The sequence below is a fragment of the Cricetulus griseus genome, chromosome 2 (assembly GCF_003668045.3).
Source record: "Cricetulus griseus strain 17A/GY chromosome 2, alternate assembly CriGri-PICRH-1.0, whole genome shotgun sequence".
Taxonomy (NCBI): Eukaryota; Metazoa; Chordata; class Mammalia; order Rodentia; family Cricetidae; genus Cricetulus; species Cricetulus griseus.
In genome coordinates this window covers 398,850,605-398,877,787 of record NC_048595.1, presented here as the reverse complement: position 1 = coordinate 398,877,787, position 27,183 = coordinate 398,850,605, and the positions used below count along the sequence as shown (strand labels likewise).

The window sequence follows — 27,183 nt, the reverse complement described above, 5'->3', positions numbered from 1 at the left end:
ACAACTTTCCACATTCTAAACATGTTCAACTCCAACTTCATAAGGTGACTTTTCTCAATGATTTCAGGACACCCATGAGCTAACACATTCAAGTACAAAAGGCAGAATAAGGGGCAGTCAAGAGGTTTAACAAGCTTACTATCGACCAAATTGTGTGTGTGTGTGTGTGTGTGTGTGTGTGTAAAATGCATGCATGTTTACACACATCTTTCCTGACCCAGGTCCACAGACACACCTGTTGCTCTACAATCCTTGGGCAAATGTAATTGCCATTCTTCAAGAATTGACTTCCTAAAAGCCACCCAAAATCATGGAGGGGAAAGATCGAGGGCAATTAAACAAAGCAACAACAACAAAAAATAAAAATGGAGTGGTAAAACGGAAGAAAATACCTTAATTCTATTCAAACCCAACCAGGGCTCTGTGAAGGTTTAAAGGTATAAAAATAACATCAAGACAGGAATAAAACCCACATAAGTCACTGTGCCATCCAGTTTCTATTCACAAAGAAAAAGCTCCAGTCCATCTTTTAATTTTTTTTGAAAAATTCCTGACATTACAGAACTAAACTGAAATGTATTAATATTCCACTCTTACATTTCCATGACAAACAAAAATTCATGAGCCAAAAAAAATCCAAAAAAAAAGGAAAAAAAGGGGGAGAAGCTTATAAAACTAAATATGGATATCTCAGCATAACTGCTGAACAGAGAAAGGAATTAAAACGCTTTGAATTAAAAAATCATGAGTGGATGATAAAGTGTGTAGAAACTGAAAATTTACAAACTATTTAAAACCTGGAATCGCTGACTGTTGAGAAACTACACAGATGGATCATGGGTGGTGGTGAAGAGCAGGAAGGGATCATGGATGAACCTGCACTGCTCTAGCTGCTCCCCATGCCACCTGTCTCCGAGGAAAGCCTGTAAAACAGAAACAAGAGTCAAGTCAGTTTTCCCAGGTAGAGTCAGTACTTACTAACAGGGCATGCCAAGGTTTCTTACATTAACTAGTGTGGTGTGTTATGTGGGGGCTGTGTGTGTAACACCACTACAATCAACTGTCCTGAGGCATTTTCAGAAGAGGTTTAACAAAGTATGCCATGCTGGTCTCTTCTTTGTCAGTAAAGTTTCTAGAGATACACTACTACTGTTGTTGGCAAAGGGGAGACAACACTTATGGGGGGGTGGGGGAATGCACAGCTGTTTCCTTACTGTACTGCTTACCTCCTTCAAACACAAGTCTGGGGAGAACACTAGCCTTCAGGAAGTTAATGCTATTGTGTATTACAGCATATGTACCTCTATTCGTGTAAAGGTGATTACTTTGTGTGTTGGAAGCACATTTGAACACATTATGCAATTTAAAAGGGTGTTAAAGGGAGGAACCAAGTATAGGAACTGCAGTAAAGAATTCAATTATTATTTTCAGGCTTAGATTTCAGTACAAAAATGAACAGGAAAACAAACAGCAGGACTTCAGTTCTTTAGCTCACTCTTCAAAACCCAAATCATATACAGTTCCTTTATACTTCTGTTTTAAATAGGTCATCTGAAGTCATGGAACCAATTAAACTTTGAGGGAAAGGCATTAAGTATACTTCACTAAAATCAAGTAAGCAGCCAAATACGTCATTTTGAACTAAAAGTTTAAGTCTCAGTTGCAAGCTATAAGGTTAAACTTCATTAAAAGCTGACTGACATCCATTTGTGGTGTTTGAAAAATACTGTGTGCAATAATATACAAATACTATAGAGGGAGGGGGTTGTCCCAGAACCAAAAGGTCATCCTTCAATTAAAGACAGTGCTTTTTCTTAAAAGTCAGAAATGATTGCTCCTGTCTGCCTTACTACCCTGAATGTGTGTAAGTTAAATACAGATGTGAGATCTCCAAAGCTTTTGAGTCAGGCCTGCTTAGTATGCCCATAGGTGAAATTCAGTATGAAGGGGAATATCTCATTCTTTGCACACCGGTAATACCAATGCTGGGGAGGCTGAAGAGAATACATTTGTGATGCGTGCTAAATGAGTGAGCCCCAGATTCAGACAAAGATCTCATCTCAAAAAATAAATTCAGAAATGTTGTAAGTTGGAGAATGGGGGGGCATGTTTTTACTACATGCACCTGCACACATGTACACAGACTCACATACATGTGCACACACAAAACAGGAATACATGGGCTGTGGGGATGGCTCAGTGTATACAGTGTTTGTCATAGGAACATAAAGACGTGTTTAAACGTACACAGCAAGGAGTCCAGTGCATCTGTACTCCCAGCACAGCTACCACACATAACAAATAGAGAAAGGAAAATGCCTAGAGGCTGGAAAGATTGCTGTTAGCAAGAATCAAAAAGACCTTCTGGGCTCAGCAGCTAAAGAACAATGACTTATTCTTCCAGAGGTCCTGAGTTCAATTCCCAGCAACCACATGATGGCTCACAATGATCTACAGTAGGATATGATGCCCTCTTCTCACATAAAGTTGTACATGCAGATAGAGCACTGAAATAAAAAAAAAGCATCTGAAACAGGGTGGAAGACAATAACTTCCACCTATATGCACTACGACACACAACCACAAACATCAACATAAACAAATATATACACCAGTGAGCATGCATGGGCAGGTAAACAATGAGCTTTAGGAACTTAAGAGACAACTCAGGGTTAGAAGCATGTTACTCTTGCAGGGACCTGGATTTGGTTCATTTGCTGGCTCACAAGTTTGTGACTCCAATTCCCTGAGGCTCCTGTACACACACAGTGCACATACATACAAACACAAAACACTCATACAAATAAGTAAAACAAACTGAATGATAAAGCTCAGTAGGAAACAAAGTTTCAATGAAACTGGTTATTTTAAATCTAGAATCTTCAACAAAATACCCCACACCATATAGGGTGGTGGCACTGTGGCCATATGAAAAGCTTAAGAACTGTCCAGGACTCACTGTAATTATAGCCTTTAAATGATAGAATTGAAAGGGCAAGATGCAGTGGGTGAGGCACAGAATCTCAACCAGAAACACATCTGATTCATGTCAGGCCTCTTCAACATCTGGATTCCTTCCCAGCAATTCTTTTTGGGGACATTTGATTAAAAGGCCTTTCAGGGAGACAGTGGTGGCACACACCTTTAATCAAGAGACAGAGCCAAGTGGATCTCTGTGGGATTCACGGAAAGCCTGGTTTACAGTTTCAAGACAGCCTACACAGAGAAACCGTCTCAAAAATAAATAAATAAATAAAATAAAAATAAAAAAAGAGGCCTTCCAACAGACAAGATAATCAATATTAAGATAGTTATGAGTGTGGTTAATTAAGCTGTAACTATAAAAAGAGTTGAACCACACAACTTAGGACTCAGCTAACATCCAGACCCAGTCCTGGGGTATATTGAACACAAATGTGTAAGGTCAATCTGGAATAAAGGAGCCACAATAACACTACAGACTGAAAGGCAATTTAATACACACAAGCAGCTATGTCTTTCTGATGTTGTTCAATTTCACCCTAAGGATGTTGGGAAAGGTCGTCAGGAAAAAAAAAATCTACAAAGAAATCTTCACTGCCACCAGTAAACTCACAGCATGTCCCTTGGTTGACTGGAAGAGAATCAAATGGCATTCTAACAATGAGATATATTTCTCTTCCTTTTTGTTCTTCAACAATAGAAAACAAACCCAGGGCCCAGCAAATATTCTATCACTTCCTAAGCTGTAATCTTCAGCACTAGTACATCATTTTTCTCTTTTGTGTAAAATACCCAGAGCTCATCTTGATTAAAAAAAAAAAACAAAAACAAATGGCTGAGATTTACCTCTGGTAAGCTATACTGTGCAAGGTCCTGGGATCAAGCCCCAGTACCAGAAAAAAATAATTTAGTAAACACCAGGAGCTAAGAGCACAAATGTGTAAAAAGCACAGCCAAACAATTAGTTCTAGCTAATCACCCACGTCATAAAGTTTATATTCTCTTGGGGCTTTTTTTCTGTTTACTGCTACAGAACAGTTAATACCTAAACTTCACTCAAATCTAAAAGCATATTATCTATCATGATAGTGTTGCTAGAGAGAGAAGGGGAGGAAGGAAATAGAAGGTAAACAAACTTGCCTGACCAATTAGTTGGTTTAGAATGACTATTCAACATACACAGATCAAGTAAGTCCTCCCTAATTATCACAGAAGGATATTTAATGATCCATTAAAGGAATACATAGAAAAGCTACCTAACTTTTGACCCAGCACATTATTATGGATAAATCCTATGTATATGCCTTTGAAAGGACATGCTAGGCAAGGACACCCTTGTTATAGACTGGTGTTAGCAATGTAAGGAAAGCTGTTCTTGACTAAAAGTTTCTGGGCAATAAAATGAAGACTCAGTCTTGAAGCTAGTGATGGCTCTTCTACTTAGGAATACTGATTGACAAAGGGTTTTGAAATTCATGTGTGATGCAAAAAGGCCCAAGTAGGCTGTATAGCCATCCAAGCTTAGAAGGCACAGATCACAAGTCCCCACCCCTTCACCCGTCACATCACACAGTGAGCTACGGTTCTTACTGTGGCAACTTTATTATTACTAGAGACACAGATCTGACCAAGAAGGCCAGATGACAGCTTAACCATTAAATAAAGTTAAAAAAAAAAAAAGAAAGGATTAACGGAGAAGATTTTATTCATCAACACAGAGCCTAACACATTGTTTATATATTGCAAGGCAGAATAAAGCTACAAAAAAAGTGTAACAGAATGAGAGAGAGTAAGAACTGTGGCTCTAGATAAAGATTTCAATCAACAAGTCAGACTGAAACAGGCACTGATTTGTAAAGACCTAAACCTAAACAAGAATAATTACCCATCCCCACCCCCACCCAGTTATCCCCCAAAGTAGTAAAAAGAAAACGGTCACAAGCTCACAATAGTTTGGTTCTCACCAATGTTAACAAAGAAAAACAAAATGAACCAACACTTGAGGAGGTGCTAAGATAAGCACTCAGTAGGGAGAGAATCTCTGTTTCTCGCCTTTCAGTTTGTTAGTTACACATGGCACAGTAGAGGTGGTGGTGGTGGTAGCTGAAGCCCCGGTACCCTTAGCAGCAGACACAACATTTAGAGCCAGGAGAGGGATGGGTTTCATGCCAAGCAGACTGGAGACACAAGGGGCGGTCGGAAGAGGGTTGGGGAGGCTGGAGGGTGCGTCGGAAGTCCCCGCTGTGGCGAGCGAGGGGGTGGTGGTGGAGGAGGAAGAAGAAGAAGAAGGGGTGGAGGGTTGAGAGAGGTTGATGCTGAGGTGATCAGGGATCGTGACGGAGGCTGCCTGGGAGGAGGGTTTAGCGTTTTCTAAACTGTAACAGAGGAAAAAAGGAACAAAAAAAAGGGTGGGTGGAAGGGAAGAGCACAATAGGGAAAAAGTACAGGACAAAATCCGCTTCAGTTACATCAGTAAGTGCCTTGGCTGCCAATTAGGAAGAGCTAATATCAATTTATCCCGAACTTTTAGCTTGTGCCCCACCCTCTAAATATTTATACCATCACCTTCCCTCCCACATACAATGCTAGTTAAAACTACTTTGGTAAAGACATATCTGACAAGACTGAGAAAAGGAGCACATACTTCCAAGTATGACATATTGACCCAACCCAGAAACCAGAATAAAATGACCAGGCCTGGTGAGTATCACAGGTACTACAGAAGTTGGGGCAAACTATCAGAAGTCCACATCCTGCCTGGGCTACACAGTGAGTTTAAAAAGCAACTTTAAGACCCTCTTTCAATCTCTGTGAGTTTGAGACAAGCCTGGTCTACAAAGCTACACAGAGAAATCCTGTCTCAGTGGAAAAAAACAAATCAAACAGACCCTCTTTCAAAAAAAAAAGAAGACTAAGATGGCTGGGAATTAAGTACCAAACAAAAAGAACTTTAAGTTCAGTCCCGAACAGCTTAAAAAAAAAAAAAAAGACTTTAGAGTTAACTGTGTAAACAAACTATGATTTCTTACAACCAAATCATCAGTTTTCAGTTTAAGTAAAGGATCAATTATTCAACAATTATGTAAGAAACAATACATGTTATACTGCAGCTACTTAAAAAATTTCAGACAAGGGTCTTCCTTTGTAGCCCAGGCTGACTTGGAACTAGAAACTCTTGCCTCGGCCTCCTCAGTTGCTAGGATTATCACCATGCATACCTAAGAATAATTTTTTCCTGTAGTCAATAAATATTAAAGCCTATTTACAGCTTCACAGCAAATGACCCAAACCATTACAATGGAAGGAGGCAAAGAGTTCAAAATAGGTCACTGACTAACTTCAAAGAATCTAGCGTTTTCAAAAAAAAAAAAAAAAACAAAAAGAAGCTAAAAACACCGTGGATTAGATCCAGGGAAACGGCCAGACAGTGGTGGCACACGCCTTTAATCCTGGGGGGGGGGTGGTTCCCTGAGTTAGAGACCAGCCTGGTCTACAAGAGCTAGTTCCAGGACAGCCTCCAAAGCTGCAGAGAAACCGTGTCTTGAATACGCCTTCCCTCCCCCAAAAGATCTAAGGAAACCTTTCTGGTGGGAAGTTGTTTCCACATTTTAATTGATCATTCCTAGATTTTTAAAAATTATTTATTTATTATGTGTACAGTGTTCTGCCTGCATGTCTGCTTACAGGCCAGAAGAGGGCACCAGATCTCATTGTAGATGGTTGTGAACCACCATGTGGTGGTTACTGGGAATTGAACTCAGGATATCTGGAAGAGCAGTGTGCTCTTAACCTCTCAGTCATCTCTCCAGCCCCATTCCTAGATTTTAAAGTTGAAAACCTCAAGTACTATCAACATCTGTGTTTATAACAAAAATAATGCACGTCTATTCCTACCATAGGCCCATATATTCCTTATCTAAGCCAAGAACAGTTATTTGCTGAGCTGAGACAAACTTCCACAAAGCCACTTCCAAGGGCAGGAAACCTCCTAACTCCATTTTGTTTAGCTTGTTCAGGGTCATTTCAGTCATTAAGGAATTATCACAGCAATGAGCCACAAAGACACAAAACCCTACGACAACAGTTCAGGAAGTACAGCAGAAATGTTCTGAAGCCAACAATGAAAACAAAACCCGTTTTCAAACTGAGTCAAGAAGAGAAGGTTTAAAAAAAAAAAAAAAAAAAAGCAAATTTATACTTATCCTGGTGACAAGCCTTTAAAAAGTTCTGATCCAAATCCATAATTTGGATAGTTTCACTCACCAGTTTAAACAAATCTGCAGTTACTTCAAGTAGTGATGTTTTGTTACATACAAATATAGATACTAACTTATTAAAAACAGCAATCAGGAAGATCAAAGTTAAAGTTATAATAATTTGAACTACCTCACTCACTCAAAGTAAGCTTCCCCAATGCACAAGCTGACAATTTCTAGATTCCAAAAGCATTTTTTTTGCCACATAAAACTTCCCTCCAGGGCTGGAGAAATGGCTCAGCAGTTAAGAGCACTGGCTCCTCTTCCAGAGGGTCTGGGTTCAATTCCCAGCACTCACATGGCAGCTCACAACTATCTGTAACTTCAGTTTCAGGGAATCTGACACCTCACACCATAAAGTTAAATTATTTAAAAAAAAAAAAAAAAAAACCCTTCCCTCCAATGTGAACTAGAAACAAGTCATTACTCACAGGTTCTGTATAAGATTACTATTTTTCTAAAACAAAGTACATGTAGTTATAATCCTTTATTATGTATAGTGTTCTGCCTGCATGTATACCTGCAGGCCAGAAGAGGGCACCAGATCTCATTATACATGGCTGTGAGCCACCATGTGGTTGCTGGGAATTAAAACTCACAACCTCTGGAGGAGCAGCCAGTGCTCTTAAACATGTGAGCCACTTCTCCAGTGCCCCCACCCCCCATATAGTCCTTTCTATATGAAGAACTGCGGTAGCTCAAGGGGAATTAACAATGTTTTCAACTAGGGATAAAATACAGTTGTTGGCCGGGTGGTGGTGGGGCACGTCTTTAATACCAGCACTCGGAAGGCAGAGGCAGGCAGATCTGTCAGTTGAAGGCTAGCCTGGTGTACAAAGCTACACAGAGAAACCCTGTCTCAAAAAAACAAAAACAAAACTCTTGTTGGTATAAATACATAAGCACATGTATAACATGAATATAGACTTCATATTCACGAATTCCTTCAAGTATTAGATTCAGGAACTGTTACTTTTAATGCGGAAGAGAATGGGCTGCTATTAACAATGTGATTGAGTTAGAGCTAAGGAAAGAAAACACCCAGTAGGGTGCTCATTTGACTATATATATAAAATTGTCCTACAACAGAAAGTATAGCTACAGTACCTGCGAATAGGGAAATAAAACCTTAGGAAGTCACTTGAAGATGTTTGAGAATGGGGTGAGGAATAGGAGAGAAATATATGCTTACAGTATCTACAGCACTCCTAAGCCTGTGCTTCTTTTTTCCCAACAAATAATGGAACGCACTTGCCATTTGATAAATAAGTTTGCAGAGTAAATGCTAACAAGTATCTCCTAGGAGCTACTTAGATGTCTCAGTTTTCCTAAAACTTCAAGGTGCCTTGGACTCAAAATCCGTAAAAGAAATAACCTGTCTACATGATATGTAAAACAAGTAAAATACAATTGTGTTTCAAGTGTATCTGCTTTTGTTAGGGTACTGTCCTATTCAGCAGACATATACTGCCACCCTTTCCACTGTTCCAAAACATCAAAAACAAAAACCAAGCGATCTGGTTGGTTATTTTCCTCTGCTAAAGACAGAAGCAGAGCTCAAGGGGGAAAAAAAAAGGGGTTGCAATCTGTACCCACCTCAGGTAAACTCAACCCCTATTTCCATATGGCAACACCCTCCCCTCATTACTATTTGGTATTCATAAAGCACAGGACAGGACAGACTTACCTGACATTGATAAGGTACTGAGCCAGGCTAATGCTGGCAGCAGACCCAGTGATGGTGACCTGCCGATCAGTAGATCCTTCCACTGGGTTTGCAATTTTGATCTGCGCCCCAGACATCTGACGGATCTCATTGATTTTGGCGCCCTGACGCCCGATTATGCAGCCAATCAACTTCAGAAACAAACAACAAAAAAAAGCATACTAAATTAAGAGTTGAATAGCTACACACAAGAACATGTAACAACCAATTTCTACACTTTGTGCCTAAAATTACACTTTGTGATCTTCTGGTATACTACTATCAAAACCTTGATTATAGTTCCCACTTGAATTCCTGAACCATTCATGTGATTAACTACAAATCAAGGTCAACTCCAAGCCAATTTCTCAGCCCAACCATTAGCCTTTGTTCTTCTCCCCATAGTATTGCCTCCACTCCAAAGGCAAATTAACCACAACAGTACTTGATAATGAATCCAGCAAGACAGCTAGGAATAACCACTGGACCATCAAAATTCAAGAATTCATCCTGACATCATCCCTCCTCCCAAAGCATAGTTAAATTCTAATGCTCATTGAGGGAAACAGAGCTCCCCGAGTTCCAGATGCTTTAACAGAAAGGCAAATAAGAATTTCTACAGAGGTTCTGCATTTGAAGTTTGTAACAGTGAATTCTATCAATTCTCTCACAAGGTTTTCTTAGGAATTCTAACCTACTTTATACTTACATCATTTGGAATGGTGAGTTCATGAGAAGTAGTTTGAGCAGATGCATCCAAACCTGCTAAAAGACAGAAAAGAGCAAGAAAGTTTAATGGACAGCATCCAGAATCAGTGATCTGCACATTAAACTAACAGAAGGAAATAAACTGGAAACCCAGCATTGGCTGTTGGGATTCATCACTAACTCTGAAGCCTCCAAGGAGGAAAGATGGGAGAGGGGAATCAGAACAATGCTGGAAAGATTCTTCTGTACAATCAGAAGAGCTGATTTCATGCCATTTCCTGCAAAGCCCAGACTAACAGGTAGGGAGATAACAAGGGGCAAACAGTGTGGCACTCTAAAACAGGAGCAAATTCTAAACAGCAAGGCTTCTATACATCTATCCCCTTTCTGATTAAGATTACTGTTATACCCTAATTTTATTACACCCAATGCTCAATAGAATCAGTGCCAATTTCATTCCTGGTATGATACCGGGTATCAGAGACTCTTGGCACAAACACTGAGTTGCTTTAATTATACCTGTATTAGAGTTAACACCCTCCACAACTCTATCCTCCCCCAACTAGACTTAAAGATAAAATGGCAACCAGTTTGAGGGGAGTTTATTTCTCCAGATTTTTCTGTTCTTTTGCTCTAATTGTTCTGCCTTTTGTTTGGTTCTCCAAAGGAAAAAAGAAAAAGAAAAAAAAAATCCCATCATAAACACCCCTACCCTCCACAAGAACACCAGGATTGGGCCATTCCGGCTGGCTAACCCTAACAATTCTAGTCCTGCTCTCAACTACATTTTTAGAAGGTGGTTGGCCAGATCCATCAAGGGACCCTCAGGGGCACCAGGCCCACCCCTTTGCTCTCTCAGCTCCTCTCTGCCATGTGCATGTTGCTGATATGGTTTATGGGCAGTGAAACAAGACTCCCACCAGTTTATTAATATAACAGTAGAATACTACAGATTTTTTTTTTTAATCATTACCCCAATAGCCTTTCACCTCTGGAGAGCTGGATTCAATGCCTGTTAAGATACAAGTGAAAATGAGTTTGGTGGTCTCATTCTAACCCTATCGGACAAGTTATTCCTTATACAGAAAAAAAAAAAAAAGCCCCAAAACAAAACAAAAACGAAAACAAAAATACACTACATAATTTGGAACAAATGGATTGTCTCTACCCAAGTCTTGTGAGCACCTGGTGGAAAGAAAGGGGATGCTAATCAGAGCAAGGTGGCCACTATCAGATCAGGATGGGCTATAGAAAGAAACATCAGCCTACCCCTTTCTTGACAAGCATCCCCAGACCTCACCCCAAATCTTATAGGGTTTTTTATTCTTTTATAATTAACTCACCCCAAATGAAAATCATGTTAACAAACACATTACCTCCTTTAGCCACAGTAGGTCAAGTTTATACCAGCAGGTGCTGGATGATAATGTTTGTTTAAACAGTTGTCAAGCTGAGACCTTGGGACTGGCCTCTATCTTGTACTACACCTTACAAAAATAAACACTGAGGCATCCATACCACTGAATCCGGTGTTGCCATGGGTCATGGGAAAATGAGACTGTTGCATTGCCAACTGGTGCAGCTTGGTCAACTGTGGGAAGGAAAACAGGAGACCAGCATTAGAAGGGTAACCTAGCACTCAAGTACATCCAGATGTGAGAATGTACACAGCTGCTGACTCCCAAAATTGATTCTACTATTCCAACTATAACATAGGATAAGAATGGGGCTTACAGTACAATCCAGAGGACAGGCAGAATATGACAGGTAAGGGTTAGAAACAGAAAGGATGTCAGTATACAAGAATGAATGCATTTTGGGTTTATGAAAGGAAAGCAGGTAACACCGGCCCAACAACCATCCCCTCGGGACTTTTTAATGGTGTTCACAGCCATTGCCAACAGTTGCCCCAGAGACAAGCACAGACAGGCTAGATAAACAAACTGTGCAGTGGTGCTAGGGAAAACACACCATGCAGGGTTCCACCAGTATTAGGAAAAGGGAAGGAGATGAGGAGGGCAGGGACACTGCAAGGAGAGAGGCTTAACAAGAAACCAAACTGGGTGTCATCCCCAACTATTACTTTTCCAACTATCTTATTCATAATACACAGATTGTTCTATCTGGTGACAAAATAATCCCTCTCCTACTCTACTTCATACCTGTCCTAAGGGCTACCACTAACCAAGAACCAAACTCAACTTTCAAGTTTAATGATCGGCACCTGAAAGGGTTTTAATAAGTATGAAAGAAACGTGAAGGGAAAAAAATGTTCTTGGACAAAAATCTAAATACCAGTACTTTTAAAGTAGGAGGTTCTTAGTAAAGTTTGAGTTGAACTTAGTAAAGTCCAAAAATCAGTTTTCTAGTTTCCATATGTAAGCAAACCCTCAATGCTTTTTCTAACCTTTTTTCTAACCTCAGACTGAGGGGTGCCTAAAGCCAAACCCAACCTCCCACTCTCCCAATGGGAAGCACACTTTACTGACAGTTTGAATCGTGCCAAGATATTAATAGTGCACCATGGAACATTTCTTTTAGTGTAATCTGAAACACAGGGGAAAGAAACTAATAACCTGATAATTTCTAGGGTTACAGTCAAAGGCAAACAAGTTCATACTGTTCACCTTGAAAGCCATAACAACACTGAAAAGGTTCAAACACAACTTAATCCTGTCTACTAAGGAGAAAGAAGTCAGACAACTTTGGATGGAGAGGGAGTTTTTCAAACAAGAAGTGAAGTCAAAACTTACATCTGGCTGTGGAATGGCATACTGTCCTTGAATGGTATAGGCCTACAAAAGGAGGAAAACAGTTCCTATTAAAAACCAATCACGGACAGCCACCCAGTGTGGGAGGGATGATAAATTTTCAACTAGCCAGGAAGCCAGAGTTGAACTAGAGAAGGGGAGGCAGATTGAGGCAGTAGAGGAAATCTCACAAATAGTCAGGCCTGGTATGGCCCTTCTTTGAATCCTAAATACAGTAACTTTATTCCATGGATCCTCTTAAAAGGGTGTACAAGTTCTTTTTGATTAAGGCAAAATATACATATGTGCTTTTTAACAAAAATGTGGAAAATGAAATAAAAGCAATGGCTCATCTGACCAATCCCCCCACCCATGTATTCAAGGTAGTAATCATGCTATTATGAATGATTTTTATCTGCACAAACCTGCACCACATGTGCTCAAACATTGCCTGAGACCTTAAGTTTACTAGAACCTAGCTAGGTCTCTAACACTAGGGACCTGACCACAAAAGCACTGGGGGTGGGGAGGAAATCAATGTGCTAAGTCCTGTTCCCCCCCGCCCTCCCTTGTATAAAGGCATTTGCACTCCCACTATGCCCTCCTCCCCATACCATATCCTCCCAAAAAGGGAGCTGGGTCTTCAGGGTAATGGGGGGGGGGGAAGACAAGGAGGAAAGGAAAAAAAGAAGGGATGGAGGGAAGGAGTGGCTGGTTACTTAATAGAATGTGAAGTTTCTCACATCAGTCACAGTGGCCAATACCCCCAAAAACACATCCAGGTGGGGGTGGGAAGGTGAAAATGGGATGGGAAGAGTGGGAGAGGGAAAAGAGGGATTGAACAACAACAAAAAATTAAAAAAAAAAAAAAAAAAAAAAAAAAAGTTGGTGTTACCATCTGGTGGGCTACGAGGCCTGTGTGAAATGAGGTGGGGAGGTCAGTCCAGGTCCCCGTGGACAGGTGGTGTCCACAGCACAAAAATCACCAGCGCCACAGGCCCCCCGTGTGTTGGCAGTCTCGGCTGAGGCAGAAGGATTGAGTGAGCCTTGGAGACTGAACATCCCCTCTCACCTCTAGAGGTGGTCCCTCCAGGTCAGGGTTGAGGCACATGGACGGGGTGGTGTGGGGAAAGCTCGCACTGTCGCTGCCTGTGCTGTACCTGTCCTGTGGATAAATAGAGGATTTCAGTCTCCAGGGCTGTCAATCCGGCACCTTGTCACCAGCATGAAATTCACACCAAAAAAAGTTGTTTATTTTTTTCTTTTTTCCTTAAAAAGGAGCTCACAACACAGATTTGCAACGAGCTGTAATCAGTGAATAATAATAATAAAAAAAAAAGTTACCTAATGGCAGATGACACTGCACAATTGGGTTATTTTCAGTAAGAGTGAGGAGTGAGATAACAGCTGATGCCAGGTCTTGGTCACTGTAGGATTAAGTTGAACCTCTACAGAGCCCACTTTGCCACAAAAGACAGAGGCCCATCTGTGGACATTGTATGAACTGATCCATTTGTAAAAAGGCCCATGGGAATGTGACCCACGACAGGGCGACTCATGAAAGAAGCTGCAAGCTTTTAGAGGGCAGATTAACTGAATAAAGGGGAGGGAGGAGGGAAAGGAAGCAAGAGGTACAAAGGGAAAGGAGTGACAGGGAGCAAAGATAAAGAAGAAAAAATTGTAATAGAGGATTGGTGGTGACACTGCACTGGAGAACCTAGAGTTCCAAGGGAAAAGGGATAATTCCTGAGGCTAACCCTCCTGGCTACAATGATTGAGATGTTGCTTATCCTGCCCAAATACTTGTATTGACAGCCCTTTGACAAACCTGCTTAAACAAAGTTCATGCTAAAACAAAGTTCTAACACATCTCAAGGTAACACTGAAATATGACTACTTGTGAAAGCTCTCACCCAAGACATACACTTGTTCATTTTTATTTTTCAGTAAAATCTGATAGACTCCAAGCTGATGCTTTCCCTCTCAAATGGCTTTCAGACAGAATACAAATAAATGTATCTAGTTAAATATAGATGTTTTTAAATAGGACAGCCCCAAGTGGGAAAGGCACTTTAAGCTACGTACCTTCACCTACCAGAATGAAGGTGACTATTTCAACCTGAATTCCAGTATTCTAAAAACCTATTACTCAAAGTAAGCACCAACCATCAAAATACATTAGTACCATGACATTTATCAATGCTCTTCTCACACAACCCTAACTTTAGAATAAATTGTGTCAAAAGAGAAATGGTTTATTTAGGCTGGTGAGGAGGAATAGAGGCGCCAAGAGAATGTTCTGGTGTTCTCATACTTGAGTGCAGCATGCTCTCCCCATCCTAACCATGTATGCTCCTCTTACTCCAGCTGATTTCAATTATGTCATGGGGTTTCAAACCAGTGTTTATGAGGTTAAGAGTCTGGGGGATAACACACTGGAGTTTGGGGGTGAAAGGGTAGGAGTAGGGGAGGTGAGGTGAAGGGTAGGGAAAATTTGTAGGACACTCAAGTTCAGGACCACCCCATGTCCCCATGTCATTTGAGATTACCATCCAGAATCTCCAGAGGTCCAACTTCTTTGCTATCATTACTCAGACCTCTAACATCCCACACATACAAAAGCATGGATGGGATGTTGATATAGGGAGAAAAGTAGTAACACTGATGGAATTTAACTCTAGCCCAAACCACCTTAAATTACCAAATCAAATACTCTTCTGAGTGTCTACAAAACTTCCATTGCCTGCTAAAAATAAAATAAGATCTTGGCATTCAAAACTTTTTCCAGTACAAAAAAAAAAAAAAAAGCAACTCAAACTATGGCCAAAAGTACAGGTTTTCAGCAAGCATGCAAAATAGCTTGGTGTGCTGCTGGCAAAGTAGATTATTTAAAATATAATCTTTGTTCATTCTAGTCCACCAATAAAAAGTCTCTTACCTGACCACCTGCAAAGATGACTGGAGAACTCGAGGGCTTGGGCCGGTACGGGATGGTCACGCCCTTCGGGGGGGACTGGGAGAGAGTCAGAGGGGAAAAAAACAAAAAGAGATAAGGTTTCAAAGCTGCTTCAGCTGTGTGGCTATAGCACACACAGGTCAGTTAAATAAAAATTATTTCCATCCCCTCGATTTATCAAGTTGTACATGATTAGATGTTATTTAAAATATCTGACAGTATTTGTCTTTAGCGCGACAAGGAAGTTCATGAATTATATATAGCTCACACTAATTCCCACCAATGATGTTCTGAAATTATTTATCATCATTTCCACATGCATAAATTTAATTCACACACACAAAAAAAACAATGTGTAGATATACTTTAGCTGGTAATTTTTAGAATCTCACTTTTTTTTATAATAATAAAACCAAAGTTGGATATGAAACTTGCAAATGTTACATATGGCTCAAAGACACAAGCAAGACCTTTTCCTTTCTGATTCAATGCCATATAACTCAAGATTTAATTTGCCTTAATTTCTATATTAGCAGGACTTCATAATTCACTCAGAAACAACACCATTGATACTTTTTCTATGATACATAACTATTGTGTTGACTATATCCTGTTTCAAATGAAAAATGAAAGAATGTGTCAACGTCAAGCAATTCACAAGATCAATTAGTATTTTAGGAATCCAAGTCCTTGTAATCTTATCTTACCCACCATAATAGAATTGTTCTGAACCACAAGACTATTTAACAGATTCTATTTTTGTTCACAGACTAAGATAAGTCAAAACTGGGAAAAGAAAGTATGACTGCAGGAGAACTTACCCACCCCCACTGATAGCCACCAGCTTCACCTAATTCTAGTCTCACTAAATATAGATCAGTTCCTCTGTCCCCCAAATCAACCCCACCTCCAGCATGAGCCTGAGGGCTTACCTCCAACATGACCACGCAGATCTGTTTGACACACTCAATGATGGATTGCGGAATGCCAGCAATAGTGATTGCCCGCTCAGTTGAGTTGGGAAGCATATCCCCTGCCACCTGGACCTGAGCCCCTGTACTCTTTAAGGTAAAAAGAAATTAAAAATCAGAACTATGTTCAATTCTTCCCAACAGCAGCAACTTTCACATGTAATGCTCACTAGATACTTATAAACCCTTTCTTTCTCTTTTCCCATCTTTTACACTCTTTTTCATCAATCCTATTCTGTGTGTGAGGTACCATTCCAAGATTTAAAATATATGAGGGCTGGAGAGATAGCTCAGAGGTTAAGAGCACTGGTTTCCAAAACACCCAGGTTCAATTCCCAGCACCTGTCTGGTTCCAGTGGATATGGCATACTCACAGACATACATATAGGCAAAACACCAATGCACATAAAAAACCACCTCCCCCTGTGCCAAAACTACTAACAATCATGTACAAGGACTTCAAAAAAATTCCAACTAGCTTCCCTTTTTGGAACCATTTAGTACTTTTCATTCAGACATGAAAGAACTTCATGAAAAGTTGATAAAGAAGCTTGGGTGGGGGCTGGAGAGATGGCTTAGAGGTTAAGAGCACTTGCTGCTCTTCCAGAAGATCAGGTCAAGTCCCAGCACCTACGTGACAGACAGCTCACAGTGTCTGTAACTCCATTCTAGGGGATCTGGCTCCCTAACACAGACATACCTATAAGCTAATCACCAAGGCACATAAAAAAAGAGACAGACACACAGAGGAAAAGAAGCCAAATGGTGTTGGTGTACCCCTTTAATCACAGTGTCTGAGGGAAAGAGGTAGGCAATTCCGAGTTCAAGACCAGCCTCGTCTACAGAGTACCCAAGGTTACAGAGAAATCCTGTCTCAACACAAAGATAAATGAAATGACAAATGAGAAAATGATAAAAGAAATGGAAAATAAAACACATTTTGGCACATGCCTTTAATCCCAGCACTCAGGAGGCAAAGGCAGATGTATTTCTATGAGTCCAAGACCACCCTGGTCTATAAGAGCTAGTTCCAGGACAGCCTCCAAAGTCAGAGAAATCCTGTCTCAACACTCCCCACCCCCCAAAAAAAAGAAAAATGGAAAATAGACTGCTGTCTTAAAAAAAAAGCTAAGCCGGGTGCAGTGGTGGCCCACGCCTTTAATCCCAGCACTTGGGAGGCAGAGGCAAGCAGATCTCTGTGTGTTGGAGGCCAACAACAACAACAAAAAAAAACCAGCTAGCAAGAGGCCAGCAAGAAATGCTTGCTGCCAAGCTGGAGAGATGGCTCAGAGATTAAGAGCACTGACCGCTCTTCCAGAGGTTTTGAGTTCAATTCCCAGCAACCATATGATGATTCACAACCCGGTCTCCAGAGTGCCAAGATAGGCTACAAAGCTACAGAGAAATCCTGTCTCGAAAAACCAAAAAAAAAAAAAAAAAAAAAAAAAAAATTGGTTTAGCCAGGCATGGTGGTGCACACCTTTCATCTTCAGTGCCAGCACAGGTGATCTCTGAGTTCAAGACCTGCCTAGCCTACAAAGTGAAACCTAGCCTGAAAAAATAAATTATTGTTTTGAACGTACTGGAAAAATGGCTGAATGGTTCAGAGCATCTGTTGATCTTACTAAGGACCTGGACTTAGTTCCTGTCATAAACATATCGCTCACAACTATCTGTAACTCCTGTATTTCAGGAGATTCAACTCTTCTGAATTCCACTGACAACTGGCACATACTTGGTGTACATACATACAGGCAAGCAAAAAGCTCATTATATATATATATATATATATATATATATATATATATATCTTCTTTATTATAATTTTAGGACTAGAGAAAAGGCTCTGCTGTTTACAGCTTCTAATGTTCTTACAGATAATCTGAATTCTTTTCCTTGCAGTCATGTCTACTCACCTCAAACGCCAGCCCCAGGGAATCTAGAACCCTCTTCCAGGCTCCAAAGCACCCACACTTCCATGCAAATAGTCACAGAGATGTATATATATAATTAAATATAAATCAACCCAGGCCTGGTGACTCATGACTTTAATCCCAACACTTAGGAGGCAGAGGCAAGAGGGTCTAAATTGGAGGTCACCTTGTATAGTAACCTTGCCTTGAAAAATCAAAATAGATAAATACATAAATCTCAAAAAAATAAATAAAAAATAAAAAAGATGGTGGTTCAGTATGTAAAGTCAATGCCACTAAATCTAGCAACCAGTGTTAGATCCCAGTGAACCTACATGGCAGAATAAAACAACTGACTGCCACACTACAAGTCCTCTGACCAGTATGTGCTCGCGCCATGTGTGTGTGTGTTATACCAGTAAGGGGGAGGGGAATGGCTCAGTCTTTAATGTGCTACAGGGAGAAAACATGTCTTGAAAAGCCAACCCTTCCATGAACACACACACAAAAAAAAACCAAAACTAAAATAAATGGTATCTATATAGACATTCTAATTAACATTCATATTCTGACTCATTACTGAAACAAGCAAAGGCTATGTACTAAATGGGGGAGCCTCCACCTAGTATTTGTGACACCCACCTTGAACACAAAAATTGAAATATATGAATTTTTTTCAACACTTTTAAGTTCAGTATCATCATACTATAGTATTCATGGACTGCAAATCACGATGGGGAAATCAGTATGGGGTTAAACCCAGGGCCACAGGGCTGGAGAGATGGCTCAATGGTTAAGAACATTAGAGCCCTGTATTCCAGAGATCCTGAGTTCAATTCACAGCAAACACATGATGGCTCACAACCATCTGTAATGAGCCTTGGTGCCCTGTGTTCCTGCAGACAGAACACTGTATATGCAACAACAAAATAATAATCTAGGGCCACAGACATGCTAAACAACTATAGTACCACTATACCAAATCAGTATAACCTCCACTCCTTTTTTTTTTTTTTTTTTTCTGAGACAGGGTTTCTGTTTGTCTTTGGAGGCTGTCCTGGAACTAGCTCTTGTAGACCAGCTGGTCTCGAACTCAGAGATCCGCCTGCCTCTGCCTCCCGAGTGCTGGGATTAAAGGTGTGCGCCACCATCGCCCAGCAGGACACCCCTTTTTAATGCCACTTTTTTTTTTTTTTAAACTGAGAGGGTCCCATGTATACCTGGCTGGCCTGGAATTTATTATGTAGATAGATCATGCTGACCCTTTTGCCTATAACTCCATGTGGTGGGATTATTAAAGAAACGCACCACCATACCTGGCTCCATTCTTGTGTTTTTTTTAGAAAGGGTCTCCTAAATTGCCCTAGTAAGCTGGCCTTAAACTTTACAGAAAAGGCAAGACCTGAACTTGCAGTTTCCACTGTAGCTGAGATTATAGACTTGAACGACCACCAAGCCCAACTTAAATCTTGGCATCAAATGCTAACCTTTTCTAGCCATAACACAATCTGCTATGGCTATGACAGTGTATCCATTCATGAGGCAGAGGCAGAAGGCTCTTATAGAGATCCTTGTCTAAAGTCGGGCTTTTGTGGCACACGCCTTTAATCCCAGCACTCGGGAGGCAGAGGCAGGCGGATCTCTGTGAGTCGAGGCCAGCCTGGTCTTCAGAGCGAGTGCCAGGATAGGCTCCAAAGCTACACAGAGAAACCCTGTCTCGAAAAAAAAAAAAAAAAAAAAACAAAAAAGATCTTTGTCTAAATGGTCAGGCCAATCAAAGCTAAAAATGAAACTGAAGCTAAGGAGTGGTGGGTGGGCATGGATGGATGTACATGGGACTCAACATGAGACACACCAACCTCTCTTATTTCCTTGATCTTGCAACCACCTTTCCCAATGAGAGAGCCACACTGACTAGCAGGAACCACCAACCGTAAGGTGACGGGAGGTCTACTGGCAGCTGTGCTATTGGTCATAGAGCTGCTTATGTCCTGTAAAAAAGAAGAAAACTGCTTAGCACACCAAACGATAAATAAGCATACATGTACAGTCGAAAGTCAGTAAAAGAATCATGCTTGGACTTGTAAAAAACATACATGTATAACTATACCACACTAAGTGAAGGTAAGATTACAATTTCTGAGCCAATATGGTAGCACTGCCTATAATCCAGCACTCAAAGAAAAGTTAGATCCAGGGTTACAGGCCAGTAAGAGACAATCACAACATGTTGCCCCTTCCTTCCAAATGAATGAGGACTGAGGAACTTGCTCATTGGTAGAACGCTTACCCTTCCAGCAACACAAAATAGAAAAGTGCAGAAGTAGCCATAATCTTATTTTTCTTCACCATAAAGGTAGAGGAAAGTATCACTACTAAGAAGCCGAGTTGACCTTCCTTGCATATGGATTACAAACTAACTTGGTAGGAAAACATGCATGCATGAATCCAAAGGTTCTAATCCCAGTACCTAAAAATTTTTTTAAAAAAGTACAAAGTTAAGGGACTGGGAAATGACTCAGTGGGTAAAGAAAGCTTGCTGTACAAACGATAAGGACCCAGATCAGTTCAGGTCCCAAGCACACACACAAAATGCTGGGTATGGCTGTGCATGCCTATAATCCCACCATGGGGTGTGGGGATAGAAGTATCCAAGAAACTGAAAAGTTGACAAGATTACAGGTCAGCAAGAGAACATATATCAAAGCTATAAAGGGAATAATAGAAAGCATCTGATATCCTTCCTCTGGCCCCAATGTCAAGAGTCACACTCACATCCATATACACATACACAAAAAGTAGTTTAAGCAAGAGGGGGAATTTGTCAAGATTAAATCAAATGAATACACAAAACAGTGCAACCAAATTCAAACTGAAAGTCATTTTACGAAATTAATCAATACTAGAAAGCTAAAATGATTTAAGGTCTGTACTTCTTTCTGCAGAGTTGGACTGCTATATGCTTACCAAACACTATACCATGAATTAGATCCAATCTCAAATTTCAACTTCTCCCATGGCAGTTTTATTTATTGAAAAAATATATAAAGCACTATAAAGTCAATGAAAGACAATGAAACCATGTATTACATCTATAATGTTTGAGGGTTGGCAACTATCAATTTATAGGAATCCATGCTTTGTGAAGCATTGTGACACACACACAAGTTCTAGGACAGCCAGGGATACAGAGAACCCCGTCTCAACGTATGATGCCTTTGGTTCTATTCCAGCAAACAAAGCAAAACAAAAATCCAGTATTGATCAAAGGCTTTCCAATACACTGTATCCCAAACCATAGAATTTTCTATCGTTGTAACCTTTAATTTACAGTGAGTATGTGTAGGTCAGAGAACAGTTGTGGGAAGTTAGTTTTCTCTTTCCACAATGTGGGTCCCAGGCACTAAACCAACAAATACTATCAGTTGTGGGAGCAAGTGCTGAGCCACCTCAACAGCCCCCCAATTTTTTAAATTAATTTATTCACTTTTAAAAATGTTTTTAGAAACAGGTGTTGGTGGTGCATGCCTTTAATCCCAGAACGCAAGACGCAGAAACAGATGGATCTCTGTGAGTTCAAGCCCAGCCTGGTCTACAGAGCTAGTTCCAGGACAGCTTCCTAAGCTAGAAAGATCCTCTCTAGAAAAACAAAAGGCAACAAACAAAATAATTGCATGTATTTCTATTCTGGAGTAACAGGGCCCTACAGTTCAAAATATAACATTTCTGACCTGGACAAGGATAAGATTTCAGGATGCACTCTTTCTGCCTATATCGAAGGTACAATGAAGTGGCATTAAATGACAAGGTTGGAAAAGGTGACACATTTCTATGTAATCCCAACACTGAGGAAAGTAACACAGAAGTGTCAAAAAACATCTTGGACTACTAGTAGTGCCAGACTTACAAAATGAGACACTTATCAATAAATAAAAATACCAAATACAACCAAACCAAAGAGGGAGGGAAGGCTGGAGAGATGGCTAAGCAATTAAGATAACTGGCTGCTCTCAAGTGCTCTCCCAGAGGTCCCCAGAGTTCAATTCCCAGGACCCACATGCCAGCTCACACCTGTAACTCCAGCTACAGGGCTTCTGACACCCTCACACAGACATAAGCAAAACACCACCACAGAAAATTAAAATAAATAATACATTAGAAAAAAAAAAAAAGGCCAGGCGGTGGTGGTGCACACCTTTAATCCCAGCACTCGGGAGGCAGAGGCAGGTGGATTTCTGTGAGTTTGATGCCAACCTGGTCTACCCAGAGAAACCCTGTCTCAAAAAAAATAAATGAATAAAAATCAAAAAAAAAAAAAAAAAAAAAAAAAAAAAGGCAATGGCTGAGGGTATAGCTCATTTATTTAACAAGATTTTGACCTTGGTGTTGTTTTGTTTTATGCCTGGTATGGGACAGAAGGGGCAATCCTAAAAGAACAACAAACCTCTTCCAGTTTGTCAATGATCATAGCAAAGGCTTTGAAGATGGCATTAGTCGGGCCAGCCAAAGTGATAATTCTCTCAGGACAATTCCCTTCTGAGATGTTGATCCGTGCACCACTCTAGATAAGAAAAAGAAACAAGGAATTTTAATAGATAAAAAGAACTGAAATTGTACAGGATAGCCCGTCCTAGATAACAGAGGCAAGAAGCTGCCGACATAAAAGAGCATTTCAAATACTGTTCCACTTGTTTTCAAACAACTAACTGAATCTTATGTTTCTGGGACTTTTCACAAAACTCACTTCCTATCACACTATTTGTCATTACAAATTACCAGAAATGAGAGGTAGGCGGATCTCTGTGAGTTCGAGACCAACCTGGTCTACAAGAGCTAGTTCCAGGACAGCCTCCAAAGCCACAGAGAAACCATGTCTCGAAAAACAAAACAAAACAAAACAAAACATTACCAGAAATGCTTTTCCCCTTTGAGTTCTACTCTGTCATCTCTCACACAGAACTTTTACAGGGTTTTCCAAGGCTAGCAAATCCCAATGTTACTTGTAACTTACCTCCTCGCGCATCTTCTTAACGGATTCTCCTTTCTGTAAGAAGAAAAGTCAAGCATGAGCTCCAACTATGTCAGCCTCAACTGACTAAATAATAATTAGAGTTGAAGCGAAACTGTCTTACCTTTCCGATGATACTGCCAACTTCCTGCAATGAAGAAAACTAAGTATTGGTAACAGGAAATTCAGAGTTCATCATTATGAAAAGAAAATTCTAAGTGTTCAGCCATCCACTACAAACTGTGCTAATTACCAACCCAAAGAAATAAAAGGATTTTAAGATTCATGGGGGAGGGGCATTTATTCATTTCCTTGCAAAGTTCATACAGAAGCTATCAAAGAATTAAGACTCAGAGTGATTAAATACCATACCTTAGTGTAATATGCAAAATGAGGCCTAGGGATACAACTCAATGGTAGTGAGTTGTATCCCTAGGCCCTCAGTTCAATCTTCAGTACCACCAAAATCAAAGGCAAAACATAATCTTCCTTTCTGAAATTATAAGCTACAAGAACATCAGAATGTTTTACCAGCAAGCTAGGACTGTTTTTTGGCTCTAACTGCTTGTTAAGTCTTCCTTGCTCACTGAGGCTTCCTAGTAAAAGCTGTCCATCTTTTCACCATACTCCATTAGAGAGGAGTGCTAAAGCCAGATGTCCCACAGTGCTAATCTGATGAGCTCCAAGATGCCTGTCTGCTTTTCCTGGCCCCTCCCGTAGCAGTTACTATGACCCAATTTTCCAAGCTGCTGCATACCTTTCCATGCATAAGTAGCCTGATGGTGAGAGTGACATTTAATCCACCTTCAATCACACCGGTGTCCATGTCTAGTAGTTACAGGGAGCTGGACTTGGAGTGGTCAAGTCTTTGGTCACTGGTGGGAGTGAAAGCCAAAACTGAAATATAAGAATGACCAAAATTAAGGGTGGGGGGAGTAACTTTTTTTCAGTTATTTTCACTTCGCCTTTTCCACCTTTATCTAATTGACTCTTTGCCTTTAAATGTTAGCCTATCAGACTTGTAAACACACCCATCACAACTTCTTAACACTTACAGATCAGGTTTTGTTTCCAGTTTGCTCATTAATGATAGGGTTTCCACTGATGATTGGGATGAGAAAGATTCGTTCCTTCCACTGGCAATGGTTCTAAGGGAACTTTTAAGTGCAGGAAGTTGTACTTCAGCTGAGTACATTTTGAAAAGGACTGAAAAACAGCTGAACAAACTTTACAGTGAGGGCAAATTCAGCTTCTTCTGCTAGGCAGCAGTTGGAAGTGAAGGTAGAATTATCTATGTAAATGTTCATAGTCTTAAACACCAAATGTTTGTAAAGTAATTTAGTTCAGATCTGTGTATGGTGGTACATTACTGTATTACTCTCAGCATTTCAGAGGTTCTGACAGGATTGCTCTACATTCAAAGCACCTTAGGCAAGATATTGAGAGCAAAGTCAGCTGCCAGGACTACACATTGGGACAGTCAAAAAACAGCAAGAAAAATAGTTTAGTCCAGGAGTCTCACTGAAAAAAAGCATTAGCCAAGATACATTCCACAACTGATTGGGTTCCATATTCCTATTCCTCCTTTGAAATCTGATTCTGTACATCTCAGTTCTACTCTCCCATTCTCTCACTCTAATCAATTTGAGAAATCCTTCCATGTTTGACTACCACACACTTCTAAAAACTTTTAAACTTAAATTTTCTCCCAAATACAACAATAAAAATGGAACTGATAGTGGTAAAATTTTACTTCATATTTAAAGAATCCCTAGTGACATTACCAGGTTGGGTCATGTACTCATCCCCTGAAACAACTTTGGAATAACTACTCATATAAACATAGAATTTGGATTTTGATGCTTTTTGCCTTTAATAACCTTCCCATTTAGCACCAAACACTGATAGTTTCAAAAGAGTCAACTTTTCAAAGAGTCCTGAAGTTTCTCCAACAGCAGGTCAAGTATTCATCCCTTCATATCAGTATCAATAATTTCTCTGAATTTTGCCCCTTCAAAACACCAGTTTTCATTTTGCTGTATACACAATCCCCATTCCCTTAAGGTTTTGTTTGTTTGTTTGTTCGTTTGTTTGGAGTCAGGGTCTCTGTATGTAGCCCAGGACCGAATGGAACTGGCTAAACACCATGTTGGACTCCAAACTCGAAGACCCATCTGCCTCTGCATCCAAGTCCAAGCCCTAAACATTGAGAGCACTGAAGAGTGGCTGACACACCTCCCTGTGTATGACAAAGTGTCTTCTGGTTACTTCAGGATGGTTAAGTGATTATATAAATGCACCCCAAAGCACAGCAGTTACTTTCTGTCAAAACCCTCACAAATCAACATCACTCACGGAAAAACAAAACTTATTGATTAGGTCTGTAAGATTAATTTTCCCCCTCAAATATACGGAATAAACCTGGTAGCTTTAATTCCGTATCCCTACTAAAATGTAATAACCATTTTTCAAATACAGTAATACAAGTTCAAAGGGACAAGAAAACCTATCTACAAAACCACTTAGGTAAAACACGAAGATGCATTTTTTTTTAAACTCCAAGCCCCCTAATACGAGAAACCTCTGTGTCTTCCTCTCTTGAATAGGTCAATCTAAGTGTACCCCATCCCGGGAATCCAGCTGTTAATCCTGCAGTCAATTACCCCTCTATAAATAGCTCGGTCTGGTTTATAGCGGCAGGCATTTTGTAATTTCAAAATTCGTTACCCGAGAGAACGTCAGAGTAACTCGGTAACTGGGAGTCTGCCTACCCTTTAACTCTGCAGCCCCACTCCCCTCCCCCCGCCCCGGTCATCTAAGCATTTTCCACTTAAAAAAAAAAAAATAAGCCCCCCCCCTTCCCTTGACTACAAGGGGGGAGGAAATAAACGGTTCGGTCAGGGGGGGGCGCTGCGACCCAGGGGGAGGGGCCGGACAAGTAGCGCCTCCTCGTGTGGCTGCGCCAGCGCCTGACCCCCGCGGGGAGCCGCGCTCACCCTCCCGGCCAGCAGGCCGGCCATCGCCTCCCCCACCCCCCTCAACCAACAAATCCACCGCCGCCCCCCCTGCCGCGCGCGCGCCCTCCCTGACTCCTGCGCAGCCGCCACCGGGAAAAGGCGGGGGGAGGGGGGAAGGCAGGCTTTGCGCGAGGCCTAGTAGGCCGCACCAGAGCCAGGGCCTCGCGTGAATGGACGGCCAGGAAGAGAGAAGTAGTGGACGCTCTAGCGGGACTACGAAAGGCCGAGGCTCCAGACTAGGAACGGAGTCCTTCGAGAAAGATGTCACGAATAAGAGACAGAAAGCACTGCCGGGGGCAGAGGAGAAATTTTTAAGCTTACCTGGAGGCGCGAGTCGACTGAGGGGAAAAGGGGAGCGGGCGGGAAGGGGAAGGGCGGGAGGCCGGGGGCGGAACAATAGGGGCGGGCGGGAAGGCGAGGGGGCCCCGCTAGCGGGCGGAGGAGGGGGGGTGGAGGAGGAGGAAGGGGAAAGAGACCCCGGGGCGGGTGGAGGGCGGCGGAGGGCGGGCGGGCGGAGGCGGGCGGGCGGGCGGGAGAGGGCGCAGGCTGCGGCTGCTCCGGCTGCTGCCTCTGCTGGTCTGGGAGGGGGACGGGGCGGAGCGGGCCGCTTTCAACCCCGCGCACCCTTCGACCCCGGAAGCGCTAACCGCCCCGGGGGCCGGCGAGTCGACTGCGTCGTCCACACCTTCCCCACGCAATGCGGACGGCCTTCCCGGAGCCTAGAGCGGCTCCTCGGACAGCGTCGGCACCAGCGAGACGACGGCCAGTAATCAACGGCGAGATGTGTGATAGAGCGGCAGCATTGGGGTGCGGAGAAAACTAGTGGCCTCTAGCGGGCGATCTGGGAAACTCGGGCCTAAGTGCGAATTGAGGTGGCCATCGCCATGGATCAAGAACAGGAAAAGGGATAGGATAGA

The 27,183-nt window shown here is 41.4% G+C and overlaps 1 protein-coding gene across 30 annotated transcripts; it reads right to left on the bottom strand.

The window, feature by feature from the left end:
* Positions 1-484: 484 nt before the first annotated feature.
* On the bottom strand, positions 485-26,743 carry Pcbp2 (poly(rC) binding protein 2). 30 transcript variants are annotated; one of them, XM_027396717.2, is made up of 15 exons: positions 26,588-26,742; positions 24,007-24,146; positions 23,374-23,397; positions 23,253-23,285; positions 22,686-22,802; positions 20,101-20,232; positions 16,290-16,418; positions 15,340-15,426; positions 13,474-13,566; positions 12,405-12,446; positions 11,170-11,242; positions 10,625-10,663; positions 9,653-9,708; positions 8,926-9,095; positions 485-923 (listed from the first exon to the last, which is right to left on the bottom strand). In XM_027396717.2, the coding sequence occupies exons 2-15, from the start codon at positions 24,073-24,075 to the stop codon at positions 887-889; spliced, it is 1,101 nt and encodes a 366-aa protein (XP_027252518.1). In that variant the 5' UTR covers positions 24,076-24,146; positions 26,588-26,742; the 3' UTR covers positions 485-886. The 30 variants fall into 30 exon arrangements, with proteins under 30 accessions (XP_027252518.1, XP_027252521.1, XP_027252522.1 ...); XM_027396720.2 differs by having other exon boundaries at positions 9,653-9,705; XM_027396721.2 differs by having other exon boundaries at positions 490-923; positions 15,340-15,414.
* Between the last annotated feature and the right edge of the window lie 440 nt (positions 26,744-27,183).

Coding starts and splice junctions, on each gene's coding strand:
- Pcbp2 (XM_035440903.1), bottom strand. CDS start 24,075: ATGGACACCGGTGTGATTGAAGGTGGATTAAATGTCACTCTCACCATC. Junction 23,286..23,373: donor TTGGCAGTATCATCGGAAAG/GTAAGACAGTTT, acceptor TTCTTCTTACAG/AAAGGAGAATCCGTTAAGAA. Junction 12,447..13,473: donor TGGAGGGACCACCTCTAGAG/GTGAGAGGGGAT, acceptor CTCCTTTTGTAG/GCCTATACCATTCAAGGACA.